This window comes from Notothenia rossii (genome assembly GCF_949606895.1).
Source record: "Notothenia rossii genome assembly, chromosome: 7".
NCBI lineage: Eukaryota > Metazoa > Chordata > Actinopteri > Perciformes > Nototheniidae > Notothenia > Notothenia rossii.
The window spans coordinates 43,101,199-43,116,261 of NC_136905.1; the positions used below are offsets into that span (position 1 = coordinate 43,101,199).

The following is a 15,063-nucleotide window of genomic DNA, read 5'->3' on the forward strand; positions in this document are numbered from 1 at the left end:
TTGTGTTTTATGGCGAGGGATGCGTTGCCATGGCAACGGCATATGATGACATCCCCTAATTGACATAGAGCTGTTGAGGGCCTGACCATTAATGATAGTCTGAAGTCTGGTGCCGTTTGGACGATTTTCCATTGAGTTAACAGAACATCGGGTATTTTGGTGAGGGATGTGTTGCCATGGCAACAGCTTTTGAGGAAAAGTCACTATTGTCACATTGAGGTGTTGAGGGCCGGACCATTAACTGTGATCTGAAGTCTGGTGCCGTTTGGACCATTTTCCATTGAGTTAACACAACATCGTGTTTTTTGGCGAGGGATGCGTTGCCATGGAAACGGCATATGATGACATCGCATAATTGGCGTAGAGCTGTTGAGGGCCGGACCATTAGCCATCATCTGAAGTCTGTTGCCGTTTGGACGATTTTCCATTGAGTTAACACAACACCGTGTTTCATGGCGAGGGATCTGTCGCCATGGCAACGGCATATGATGACACCCCATAATGGAGTTAGAGCTGTTCAGGGCCTGACCGTCACCCATCATCTGAAGTCTGTTGCCGTTTGGACGATTTTCCATTGAGTTAACACAACACCGTGTTTCATGGCGAGGGATCTGTGGCCATGGCAACGGCATATGATGACACCCCACAATGGAGTTAGAGCTGTTCAGGGCCGGACCGTCACCCATCATATGAAGTCTGGTGCCGTTTGGACGATTTTCCATTGAGTTAACAGAACATCGGTTATTTTGGTGAGGGATGCGTTGCCATGGCAACAGCTTTTGAGGAAAACTCACTATTGTAACATTGAGGTGTTGAGGGCCGGACCATTAACTGTGATCTGAAGTCTGGTGCCGTTTGGACCATTTTCCATTGAGTTAAGACAACATTGGGTTTTATGGAGGGGGATGTGTTGCCATGGAAACGGCAAATGATGACATCCCATAATTGGCATAGAGCTGTTTAGGGCCTGACCATCACCCATCATATGAAGTCTGGTGGCGTTTGGACGATTTTCCATGGAATTAAGAGAACATTGTGTTTTATGGCGAGGGATGCGTTGCCATGGCAACGGCATATGATGACATCCCCTAATTGACATAGAGCTGTTGAGGGCCTGACCATTAATGATAGTCTGAAGTCTGGTGCCGTTTGGACGATTTTCCATTGAGTTAACAGAACATCGGGTATTTTGGTGAGGGATGTGTTGCCATGGCAACAGCTTTTGAGGAAAAGTCACTATTGTCACATTGAGGTGTTGAGGGCCGGACCATTAACTGTGATCTGAAGTCTGGTGCCGTTTGGACCATTTTCCATTGAGTTAACACAACATCGTGTTTTTTGGCGAGGGATGCGTTGCCATGGAAACGGCATATGATGACATCGCATAATTGGCGTAGAGCTGTTGAGGGCCGGACCATTAGCCATCATCTGAAGTCTGTTGCCGTTTGGACGATTTTCCATTGAGTTAACACAACACCGTGTTTCATGGCGAGGGATCTGTCGCCATGGCAACGGCATATGATGACACCCCATAATGGAGTTAGAGCTGTTCAGGGCCTGACCGTCACCCATCATATGAAGTCTGGTGCCGTTTGGACGATTTTCCATTGAGTTAACAGAACATCGGTTATTTTGGTGAGGGACGCGTTGCCATGGCAACAGCTTTTGAGGAAAACTCACTATTGTGACATTGAGGTGTTGAGGGCCGGACCATTAACTGTGATCTGAAGTCTGGTGCCGTTTGGACCATTTTCCATTGAGTTAAGACAACATTTGGTTTTATGGAGGGGGATGCGTTGCCATGGAAACGGCAAATTATGACATCCCATAATTGGCATAGAGCTGTTTAGGGCCTGACCATCACCCATCATATGAAGTCTGGTGGCGTTTGGACGATTTTCCATTGAATTACGACAACATAGAGTTGTATGGCGAGGGATGCGTTGCCATGGAAACGGCATACGATGACATCCCATAATTGGCATAGAGCTGTTTAGGGCCTGACCATCACTCATCATATGAAGTCTGGTGCCGTTTGGACGATTTTCCATTGAGTTAACAGAACATCGTGTTTTTTGGCGAGGGATTCGTTGCCATGGAAACGGCATACGATGAGATCTCAGATTTCATGTAGAGCTGTTGAGGCATTCACCGGTGATATAAAAGTGAAGATTGGGGGACGATGGGACCGTGTCCATTGGAGTTACAGCGACACCGTGTGTTATGGCGAGGGATCCGTTGCCATGGTAACGCCATATTAAGTAACATCGGATTTGACGTAGAGCTGTTCAGGGCCGCAGTGTTAATCATCATGTGAATTTTGGTGGCGTTCTGAGCATGTCAGTTTGAATTATGACATCATCGTGTTCCATGGCGAGGGATGGCATCGAGCGAACGCGAACTTTGGCGCCAAATCACGGCTGCGCCGTGCGAAAGAAAAGAAGTTCCGTGATAACTTTAGATCGCCCATTTGTCGAGAAGCTACCCGACGAATTTGGAGTCGTACGGATAAAGTCCCTAGGAGGAGTTCGTTAAAGTGCGGAGGACGAAAAACGCGATAAATCGCGTTTTTCCAACGCCAAATTCAAATGGCCGACTTACTGTACGTTATTTTATACCCCTCCAAGAGGCTTTTTTGCTCGTCTCCGCACCCTAGATATGCGTAGCGAGTTTCGTTGGTTTACGTGAAAGTTAAAGTAGGGGGAGTTAACGTTAAGCGCCCATGTGACTCGGTTGGCGTGGGCTACCTACTGTCATGATTTAGGCCACTTTTGCCCGTCTTTTGCCCTGTTTTGTGTGGGTTTTGCATGGTTATCGCTCGCGTGGCGAGCGACTAAATTTATCCTACCGATATCAATCATGCGAGTTGCAGTCACGTGGGCAAAGCCCACGTGACTGGGCTCACGCGGCCTATCACCCGTCATGATTTCCGAACCTTTTCTGTGCTTTTGCCGGTCGTTTTCCCTGTTTTGTGTGTGTTTCGCAGGTTTATCGGTCGCTGCGCGACCGATTTCAATAGGGTCTTCGCCGACCTAGGTCTCAGACCCTAATAATTGTGATTTATTTATTGTGGCTTTTATGTTTTTAGGTATAAAATGTTATGAAATTCAGGCTTATAGTTCACCCTTCTCTAAAAGCCTTCAACAATGACAATATTCATAGTAATTTAATAAATCCTTCCAACACGCATTGTAAAAAATAGCCAACTGTAAGTTAAGAAATCATTCCAATAAGTACATCTTCTGATGTGACGACAATAACATTATAAATAGTAACATAGCTGAACATGGTATTGCACATTTAGCTTTGAGTGTTACTGACCTGAGATGTTTTTATTACATGAATTAAGGTGACTGAGGCTTTTTAACATACAGGGATACAAACTCATCAGGTATGAAAAAGGTGACAAGGATCCGAGCCCCCGGCTCCCCCACCCCACGGAATAACGTAAAATGATCAATCATTATAGAACATATCTTATAAAACGGACAAGTCAAATCAAGCAATCTGATTGGTTCTTAGCCGTGATATACTGAGTGTATACCACGGGTAGAATTGTAAGTTACTTTTCACAACAAGTCAGTATCCCTCCGCCTCTGAGAAAAACAGTATACCGTTGGGCTGAAAAGCAAACTGAATGCAGTTTGCTTTTCATACTGGAACAAGAAAGCAGCGGAGAAGTAACGGGGCAGAAGCCCTCCTTTTTTACGCAGCGGTCTGGACATAGACATCAAACGGCAAAACATATTCAGTGTGCAGTTGAAGAGCAGGTAAACCAACTGGAAAAGTACCACCATTCAAAAGCTTTCCGATGCGGGTCTTGAAACAAAGCAGAGAAATTATGACCGTTAGTGGCCACAGGTGCGAAAGCTCTCTCCAGAGCTACTGGAAGCCCAATCTCGGGGACCGGAGAAAGTGGAGCAATATTCTCGCCACACCAAGCAACAGCCTCGAACAACCTCAACCTATACAAGTGACCACGTAAGCCATGTTACTGATGCTGGACAGTTTTTCAGTGGATGCACAATAAACAGCAACATACACATTAATGTAAATAAACAGCCAAATAATGGATCAACGCTCTCTGTCTAATATGTTCGCTTGCTGTTAGTGTTGTTACATAGCAACCACCTTGCACTATGTTTTGTGCAGAAGGCAACGGAGGGACTATTTCATTTTGAACATCATTATTTACGAATAAAAACTATTTAAATTAGAGTGTGTATTTTTCTTTCATATTGCCACACTTGGTAACCGTTTTATAAAAGCAATAGCTCACTTCAGGCCGTGATATATGCTCATTATATCACAGCAAAGGGGGTTGTCGACCCTCTGCTTCGCGTCGGGCCGAACCACGCCCCTTAGCTGTGATATAATGAGCATATACCACGGCCTGTCGTGAGCTATTGCTTAAATATCTATTATTCTGAAATGGACCAATCTGCACAAAGACTACTTTTACTGTCGCGACTTTCACTATATTTTGATGATAATACTTTTCTACTTTTACTTGAGGAACATTTTGAATGCAGGACTTTTACTGTAACAGAGTATTCCTAAACTCTGGGACTATTACTTTTACTCAAGTACAAGACCTGAGTACTTCTACTTTTACTCTAGTACAAGATCTGTGTGCTTCTACTTTTACTCAAGTACAAGACCTGAGTGCTTCTACTTTTACTCAAGTACAAGATCTGAGTACTTCTACTTTTACTCTAGTACAAGATCTTGGTGCTTCTACTTTTACTCAAGTACAAGATCTGAGTACTTCTACTTTTACTCAAGTACAATATATATATACTTATACCACCTCTGTTTATAGCCTATGAAAAAAACTATTAGAAATAGAAGGCTAAAGCTAACGTTAGCAGATAATGACAATGTATGCTAGCTAGCTAGCTCAACGATTCCTTAAATAATATTGCCACAGAAAACCTTTTCAGTTCACATCACGCTCTGCCGCTCCGACAGGGAGCTCTGATCTGAACACCTGAACGGCCCGTTCTAACAGCTGTTCACCAGCGGTCCAGTCTGTGCCACAGTGACTCCGGACGCACAGTTAATATTAACGAACGCACCCGTAGGTAATGTAGCTGCTGAAGCTAGACCATCATCTCGGAGCAGCAGAGCCTTATTATACATCCATGAGCAGAGCCGACAGGCAGGAAGACTCGAGCACACAGCTCGTACTTCATTATAATATATAAAAAAAGAACACCATGTGTGTCATGATGGCACATAACAGCTCACGGCCGCAGATTACTCCGGGTCCCAGACCCCCCCATACCCCAAAAATATTTTTATTGCAGATACAAACGACTTATTTTGGATTCAAAACGGCGAATTTCGCCGAAAGGTGACAAGTTTGCATCATTGAACATAGACAGAGCACAACTGAAACATAACATCTGAGATGTAACAACATAATACACTTTTTGGGGATGCTTGGGATGTGAGGAGTGAGGGACACGGCTTAGAACGGGCATGTCGCCTGGCAGGACAGGAGAGTGTGTGCACCAGTCTGCCTTGATCTATGAATTCATGTCCGTGACACTCACTGCTGCCCACAGCTGTTTGATAGAAGGAAATTCCTTCACTTCATGAAATTGTTTTAACCACACACACCTCTACACACACATGACGGGTGTTATTTTCCCCATAAGGAACAAGTCGCTGCAAATTATCCCGCTTATTACACGGCCACATTCTCAACAAAGTAACGACGTCATGACTCCCAAAATTAATTTAAATGCTTTTATGGATTTAGAAAATGTTTTTATTGATTTAAAAAATAGTTGTATGTATTGATTTAAAAAATAGTTGTATTTGTTGATTTAAATTGACATGCATCTGCTAAGAAAAATAGTCTGTTGTTACCGTTTTTTAAACAGTCTGAATGAAACGCCAGCTCTCAGCTGTGTATTTACACAACTAATGACCCATCAACCACAGCTCTCTCCCCCCCTCCCCCCTTGATCTTTCTTCTCCAGCAGCTAAATTAACTGTAGGTTACTCTGAGGGACAAGCTTACAGTTAGACACAACACTGTCATTGCAAGTGACCCTCAGTTAGTTGACTTTTATGTTCAACTGCTAAATTCGTTACTGATAAAAAAGGGCTTCTACTGTACCTAATTACCTTAACACTAGAACCGCCAGAGGTTTTTGTATAGGCCTACCTAAACCCGTCAAATCCCGCTATTAGAATGCAATTTTTAACAACATAGGATGCTACATAACACACTTTCAGGAAAAGTCACGGACTGGGAGACTTTAATATTTTATTGAAAAAAAGTTACATTGCACACACACAACACACATCACACAAATTGACCCGATTGGCGGTTCTAATGTTAAATAAACTCACTAATTAATGAAACCAGTTCAATACGCATTATTCTTATTCTTATCATTCTTTATGAGCGCAGAAATAGTCTTAAAATCAGATCTGTTTTTTAAATGAAATCTGACGGCAGGCAGTTAGCTCTGATCACCTATGATAAATGCGCCGCACCTAATCGCTGGCCATTCAGCCACAGACACTGTTCGAAATGGGGGGGAGCCAGGAGGAGCTTGGCTCCCCCGAAGAGGGAGGGAGCTGCCCTGAAGGCTGACTTTGAGATAACTAGGGGGAGCCCAAAACAATTGTGCATATTTGTGTCACACAGATTAGAAATGTTGAGTTTCTGTAAATAACAGTTCTTGAAAGAAATAATAGTTATTGTTCATTACAGTTTCTGAATATTTGTTTTATATTTGTGAATATATCTGGGTGTTGCCATCTGTACGTGGCGGCGCTGCATTCTTACTTACGTTGCTATAGTTATGGCGGGGATGCCGGCGCGGTATTTGAAATGTTCATATTGATATTTTTTTAACTCTGGCTTTGTAATAAAAAATATGGCAAAACAAAAACAGCCAAGCGTCACAGCTTTTGGATTCACAAGCAAAGAAGCGAAGGAGTCTAAAAATGACAACGTGAACGGAAAACAACTGTTAGTTGGCCGGCTGTAAGCGGCGTTAGGGTCGAGCTTGACAGCTCCACACCGAGGGAGAGGCCTGCCGATGCGGAGCCTGAAGAGGCTTCAACAACGGCCACATCCGCCGGCATAGTGACACCGTCTGTATTAGTAGAAGAGTGTTTTTATAGCAATTGATCGCATCCGCGCTGCTGCGCCAGTCAACAGAGCGTGCGTGTGACATATTTAGTAGCAGGATATGCTCTGAAGAATAGGGCTCCCCGAAAGCAAATGGGTAATTCGAAAACTGACAGAGCTCCCTCTATACAAATCAAACTGTAGACGGTGTGAAAGCACCTATTGTTTTAAATAATGGTCGGAATGTGACCTGTGAGCCTTCTGAATTACCGTGGGACAGCACATTCTAAATTAAAATGTTCAATCAATAAAGTAACATCTATCTTAATAATATCTTCATATTAATAATAATAATAAATCATACAGTATGTGTCCAAAAGGGAGCAGGAGGAAGCAAACACAAAAATATACAAAAAATATACTGCATATTAAAGCAAACGATTGTAAAGGTAAAAGTATGAGCATAACAAATAAAGAAGTGTAATGTAAACATTTACATTATAATTATGATTATTTAATATATAAAGACTATATATTATTGAATTACAAGATTAGATATACTTTAGTTGATCTAAAATATTGATGTGTTGAAATGCTCTTCAAAACACAACTGAAAGTCCATGAAACTTGTCTTTCTGTATTTGTGAATGAAGCGCCATCTCCTTGTTAAAACCTGAAATTTAAAATCTGGCAACGCCCTCTTGGAAAATAGTGGGAGGGCTTAACATTCCTCTATAGAGAACCGCAGTGACGCGTCGTAAAACCCGGAAGTAAACTTCTTCCGGTTCCTTCGTGAAAAACCAATGCAAATTCTCCATAGGATTTTGGAAAATAGCTCGAAATAAGGTCTGTGGTTGACACACATTTAAGAGAGGGATCAGGTTTTGTTCAGCCGGATAATCTCCACATGTCAACCCTACTTTTATAATTTTTGAATCATAAATATAGTCGCCAGAAGCAAAATGCTAACGTTATGCTATAAACGAACTACAAGTCAGTACAGCAGCAGGGTCGCACTACTTCAACGTCACGCCAACTTAAGATTGTTTCAACTGACTTGCACTGAAACTGCACTTTGAACACTTTAAATATATTAACATTTTAAACTGTATACCCCGGTTATCTAGGCCCTTTTTGTTTTGTTTAATGTATACCACGTTTATCTAGGCCCTTTTTGTTTTGTTTTATGTATACATGTCACACTGTGGGAAACGATATTTCGATATTTCTGGATGTATAACACATGTCGAATCTTTTACAATAAAGCTGAATTTGACTTTCGGGTGCTTGCATATTTGAACAAAGCTTTTCATTTTAGCCACACTGAATTTAACTAGAAGTCATGGCTGTGTCAATTACCAGTCTGATATCGTTTTACAAAGATGACAAGAAGAGTGTAGATAGAGGAGAGAACCACTACAAGTCAGGACACGTAACAGTGCAGCCTAGATGAAGGTGTGCTTACCGGTGTTGTCAGGGCTAGCATGAGGGACAAGGTTTATAGTGTCGGTGAGTAGTGATAGCAAGAGTACCGTTAACCTAGAGTTCATTTATTCACATTAATTCCCATCAACAAATCAATTGTATGTGTCACATGAAATCTTTATTAGGCAAGGCAAGTTTATTTATATAGCACTTTTCAACACAAGGCAATTCAAAGTGCTTTACAAAAAATGAAAGACATTCAGAAAATGGCATTTAAAATCAGTCATTAAAAAGAAAAGCTAATAAAATAAACATTAAAAGAAAAAATACATGGATAAAAGTTACAGTGCAGACTAAGATATGAATAGTTCAATTAAAAGCAGCGACAAAAAGAAAAGTCCTCAGCCTGGATTTAAAAGTAGTAAGAGTTTTAGCAGACCTGCAAGTTTCTGGGAGTTTGTTCCAGATATTTGGAGCATAATAACTGAACGCTGCTTCTCCATGTTTAGTTCTGACTCTGGGGACAGAAAGCTGACCCGTCCCTGAAGACCTGAGAGACTTGGATGGTTCATAATTTAGCAGGAGGTCAGAAATGTATTTTGGGCCTAAACCATTCAGTGCTTTATAAACAGCAGCAGTATTTTGAAATCTATTCTTTGACACACAGGAAGCCAGTGTAAAGACTTCAGAACAGGAGTGATGTGATCCACTTTCTTAGTGTTGGTAAGGACTCGAGCAGCGGTGTTCTGAATCAGCTGCAGCTTTCTAATAGATTTTTTAGTGAGACCTGTGAAGACACCATTGCAGTAGTCCAGTCTACTGAAGATAAAAGCATGGACACGTTTTTCCAAATCCTGCTGTGACATTAGTCTTTTAATCCTAGATATGTCCTTTAGGTGATAGTAAGCGCTGATTTAGTAACTGTTTTAATGTGACTGTTGAAACCAATAACTAATTTAACCCGCTCACAAGAGAGCCCACCTCCGAAGATCGTGACTGGCTGAGGGACAGACTCGGGGGCAGGTTTTCAGGAATTTCTTGGCTTCTCTCCCCCAAGCCAGAAGAGGAACACTGCAGCTTGGAAACACTTAATGTTCCTGAAATTATCAAATCTGTTGGGCATCAGGGACCTGAGGCAATTGTGGCAAGCATGGCATTGTCTGAGGAGCAACAGAGGGCAATTCAGGTGGCTACCACTGGTCAGCGAACCAACCCAAACTGGCATTTGTTCAGGAAAGGAAGGTTGACTGCCAGCAACTTTGGAGCTGTCCTGACGTCAAAGCGTGTGACTGCTTCCTTTATTGCCAGGGTGCTAGGGCAACAACAAGCCCTTGATGGTGTTTTGTCTGTACAGTGGGGGACTATGAATGAATGTGAGGGCGTCAGGGCATTCACCACTGCAACCCAGATGCAGGTCCATGAGTCAGATTTGTGGCTCTCCCTATCAGGATTGTTGGGGGCATCTCCAGATGGTCTGGTAGGGGCTTCCGCTGTGCTGGAGGTAAAGTGTCCCTACAGAGCCAGGGAAATGACAATTAGTGAAGCATTGCAAATCAAGGGCTTCTGTGTCAGTAAGGAAGGAGAAACATTCAGCCTGCGTGAGGAACATCCTTACTGGCACCAAGTGCAAGGTCAGCTTCATCTCACTGCAAGAAAGAAGAAGAAATAAAAAAATTGTGAATTGTCTTTAATTTACATTTACTCGCCTTTGCAATGTTGTGGTTGTTAGAGTGTTAGGTTTCCTGCCAGCTAGTCTGTTGGGAAGATATAAAATATTAATTTCATGGAAGTCACACAGTCACATATAAGAGCATTAAGACATACAGTACATAGGCTAAAACAAAACATCTAAAGATATAACCTTGCACTTCGATAAGTCTCGGGAACATGTTCACTATTTTGACATTTTTATAGATGAAAATTGAACTAAAGAAATAAATGGTAGATTAATCCATATTGAAAATAGGTGTCAGCTGCTACACTAATTATAATAGTTATATTTCTTAATTAATTAAGATAAGATATTACTGTATTGTTCCCAATTTGGGAAATGTTTGTGTTGCAGCAGCATAACAAGAAAAACACAATATAAGTTATTATATATACAAAAGTATGTGAGGGATGGAATATTAAATTGAATATAAATGTAAAATGTACATGTGATTTTACGTCTAAGAGAAGCTATGGAGCAGAGAGTTCTCTGCCAGCCAGAGGTGATTTGTTATTAGTTCAATATGTCAAACTGATTTCCCTGACTACAATCTTTAGTTACATGGTGAAACGTTATGCTGCTTGCACTAATTAGACTTATCATATAAGCCACGCAGGTTTTAATAGGATGTATTCATTATCTTTACTTATGTTGCGGTCTTTTCAGCAGCGCCATCTCTAAAACGGCGATACAGTCACTACCCATTATTTACATTTCACCGTGACATGGACAAAAATGTAACGTCAGCTTACCTCATGACACGAATCCAGACTCTCCTTTGGAAAACATCGGCCGGGAAACGATAGAACAAGCACGTTTCATGCGAAGACCTTTGGCTGCAACCCGGAGCAAAGCAACAAACCATTGCGTAGCCAACTAGTAGCGCTAGCTTTAGCTAACGTTAGCTAACGAAACGAACTGCCGAGTAAAATTGGAAAACACTGGTAATTAATTATTCTATAATTTGTAAAACTACGGTGTTAAAAACGACAATTTCAAAAATACAGATTCTAATGGTCAGATATAGATATACAGATACTAAAGATAGGCAGGTACTTGCTTTCAAGAAGAACACAGGGGAAAACAAACTTAGCGGGAGTGTTTACGTGTTCGGCGTAATGACGTAAAACGGCCTCGACAATTTCTGTAGTCCTATTCAGCCATTCGGTAACAACCATCGTTTTTCAGACACGTAAACTCTTCAAAAATCCCCAGTGGGGTCACTGCTGATGTATTTAATGTCGTAGAACAAAACGTGATTCATCTCTTAAATTTGTGTCAACCACAGACCTTATTTCGAGCTATTTTCCAAAACCCTATGGAAAAAATGCATTGCTTTTTGAGGAAGGAACCGGAAGTACTAAACATGCTAACTTATTTCCGGGTTTTACGACGCGTCACTGCGGTTCTCTATACTGGTTTTAGGCAGGTCGTAGGCAGGAAGCTGTAAACTGGAGTCTGAAATGAAGTGCTGCATCTGTACATGTGCACACATCAATTACTATAGCAATCAGGAAGACATAACACAAGTTAATAACTGGGAAAATTCTAGTTTTTGCTGCTTGTTCGGAGTCAGCACACACTCAACATCATCACTCTGGGTTCGGGGGTCTTTAGCTACTAGCTTCGTGTTAGCATGTTGCCTTTGCAGGTGTTTGAGAGGTTCTAGCCTGGACACAGTTTGCACCTTACTGTCACATTTATGTCCTTTCTTCTGACAAATTCAAAATAATGGGCATACTTCCGCCCCTCGAAAGTTATAGCTGTTGATGACTCTGTCTCTGCACTGCAGCACAAACCCTGTAACAGTTGTATGTGGACAAGTCACGCAAATGTTGCAAATATAAACCTGCGGTGGAAATCCCTCTAGTGACTAGAAATATTTAAAATTGTTCAAAGTTAGACCTATCACATTTACCAATCGTATCTACCCCTGGAACTAGCTAAACTAGTTATAAATAGGTTTATTATTTACTTTCGTGTCGGGTCACTCATTCACTGGATCAGCGAGCTACATGATACAGACGGGCTGTCAGGAGAGGGAGAGAGAGGCATTTATTATTCCTGTGTTATTATCAAAGTTACTGTAAACTTCTGAATAATGTAGTAACTACTCGAGTCTAGTCTGTCAAAGGGAGAATCTAGTAATTTTTTCGCGCAATGTTAATAACTATAGTGTGATTACTGAATTATAACAGTAACGCGTTACACCCAACACTGGACAGAACACATGAAGCAGTAGTGAGATTAGATCCGGTAGAGCCAGATCAAGGCTATAGCTGTCTTCATCTCACTCATTTATATATTTGTAGTGATCAGGACAGCCTTATCAAACATTTGAAACATAAGAGTGTTTGGTGATGCGCTGCCACATTCCTGCTCTGTATGGTATTAAATCAATCCCACGACCAATCAAACTTTATTTACATAGCACTTTCCATACACAAAGGGTTACACAAAGTGCTTCACAAACCAACAATACAAATAAATAACACCCCCCTACCCAGGTATTAAATAAATAGTTGGGCAAAACTTGATCGTTAAAAACACATCAACTAAAGTCAATAAACACAGGACTGAATAATACATTTAAAAAAAGAGAATAAATACAATTAAATTAAAAGCCAAATAATATAAAATGATCAAAATAATACAGATTCAACAGCTTATTCAGAAACACTCTAAGGGAAATGTAAAGTCACAAATAGCCAAAGGGTATCCTAATGATAATGATTTCCTCAAAATCCAAAGCTTTCAGCAACTTTTCAGCGAGCTAATATTTAGCTATATGTATTTATATTTATTTTATGATGAACTGTTAAGTCATTTTTGAAAATTCTGGATTTTGTTTTTCAGGCGTCCCGTAGCTCCATTGTTTCCCATTCCTCTACATCTTCAGTGAGGAAGCTCGCTGTGGCTCCTGTGAGAGGCAGGAGGGTGGAGGGGAGGGGAGGGTGGGGGGCCTGCAGAGCCGCCGCTGCTGCAGCCAAAACCCAGACCTCTGTCCCCTGTCCTCTGCAGCGTCCGCAAGAAAAAGCCAAATCCTCAAAGAACCAACCAAAAGACGACCACACAGGTTATTAGAGACACCAACACACACAATAAGTAATTAAACTGCTCGCATAACTCAAGATGATTGTTGATACTTCTATAATATGTTTCATACACAGATGCTATATAATGAAGGATGATGGCGTGGAGCTGTGTGCCTGATAACATGGTCCTGATCACTTTCTTCTTTGTTTGTTTAGCAGATCCTGGTGTGAGGGTGAGCAGTGAGTTAGTTGCCTCTGTTCAGTCCTTGGTGGCCGTCCTCCAGCAGCAGATACACACTGGCAGTCACCAGGAGGCTACACACACACAGGAAATCAGAAGTCCTCAAGAAACCGGACTGACACATCATCTTCCAAACAAAAACGTAGGGAAATACTTCATTTACACATGATGATTTTGACGAGGGCGAAAAAACAACAACAACAACAACAACAACTGTAGAACAGAGCATGCTCAGAAGCATGATAAGATCTGCTCACTAGATGGTGATCTACAGTAAGTAGAGTAATGATGGAGGAGCACTGTGAGATACTACAGCAGCATGGCCCCATTGTTATATGACTTTTTTGGGACCAAAATGTGTCATTTCAGTTGTTTTTAAATCACCTTGCTGTGATCCTTGGTTCTAAGGTATAATCACTGTTAGGAGCCATACACAAAGGATCAGTGTCAGAGTTTGAACATGGGATGTCTCTGATGTGAGTGTTGTTGTTTGTCTCACAGAGGGAGGAGGAGCTGAAGATGCAGCTGGCTCAGAAAGAGAGGGAGCTGCAGCTGATGAAGGAAGGAGCGGAGGAGATCACCTCACTGAAGCAGCAGAACTACCTCCTGCAGAGCAAGGTAAACACACACACACACACACACACTGGAGCAGATACTGACACGCTGTGTCGCTCTAATGAAGGTGGATAAAACAAATTCAGATTTGCTAATGATCAATCTTACAATTGTTATTAGATGCAAAAATTAGTGAAAAATAAAAGGGCAGTTAGTAAGCTGTTACTTTCTCTCCTTAGCTGCGAAGGGCAGAAGACGAAGGTCAGAAGAAGAAACGAGCGGAGGCCTCTGACTCTGCCTCTGGGGAAAAGCTCCAACAGCTTGACAGAGAAATTAAAGAGCAGGAGACGCTCATCAAAGGATACCAGCAGGTTTGTTTCCATCAACACTCCCCCTCTAATGTTCATTTAACACTATGACCGCCAGAGGTCGTTGTATACCTAAAACCGCCAACGGGTCAAATGTACCCGCTATTGATTTTCAAGGTACAATGTTCCTTTATTTATCATACAGAACAGTGAGTTTTGATCGCACAGGGATGAAACTTATACCAATAGAATATGTGGACTCTCAGCTTTTCATATGATATAGTTTGTGCAGATAGCATAAAGTATAAAATCTCGTTAAGAGTGCTGATTTAAACGCTTGGCGTTAGACTTGTGTTTTGTTTAGGTATTCATCTCTCTATCTCTCTCTATTTATCTATAACTATCTATCGTTCTATCGGTAATGTTCTGTTCTATAGACATATAATTGTCTACATAAACAGATGACGCGGACTACTTCTCTCATTCCGAGTGTCCATCTTTATTCAACTGGCACGTAACCTGCACACATGCATTACGTCCTCAACGTGAGCTCAGTCATCCAAGATCTTGTATTCTCCAAGATGTTACGCTATCTATAACTATCTATCTGTCTTTCTCTCTCTCTATCCATCTATCTATCAATATATCTATCTATCTCTTTCTCTCAATATATCTATCTATCTATCTATCAG

The 15,063-nt window shown here is 41.5% G+C and overlaps 1 protein-coding gene across 5 annotated transcripts in view; it reads left to right on the plus strand.

Annotated features, from left to right (window-relative positions):
- Nucleotides 1-15,063, plus strand: part of cep162 (centrosomal protein 162) — a 100,248-nt gene that overhangs the window by 68,557 nt on the left and 16,628 nt on the right. For 4 of the 5 annotated variants that reach the window (XM_079641126.1, XM_079641128.1, XM_079641130.1 and 1 more), the window contains exons 13-16: nucleotides 13,089-13,308; nucleotides 13,484-13,650; nucleotides 14,010-14,126; nucleotides 14,303-14,434. In XM_079641126.1, the coding sequence (XP_079497252.1) occupies nucleotides 13,089-13,308; nucleotides 13,484-13,650; nucleotides 14,010-14,126; nucleotides 14,303-14,434 (636 nt within the window). The remainder of the gene's footprint in view (nucleotides 1-13,088; nucleotides 13,309-13,483; nucleotides 13,651-14,009; nucleotides 14,127-14,302; nucleotides 14,435-15,063) is intronic. The other variant, XM_079641127.1, reaches the window with a different exon arrangement.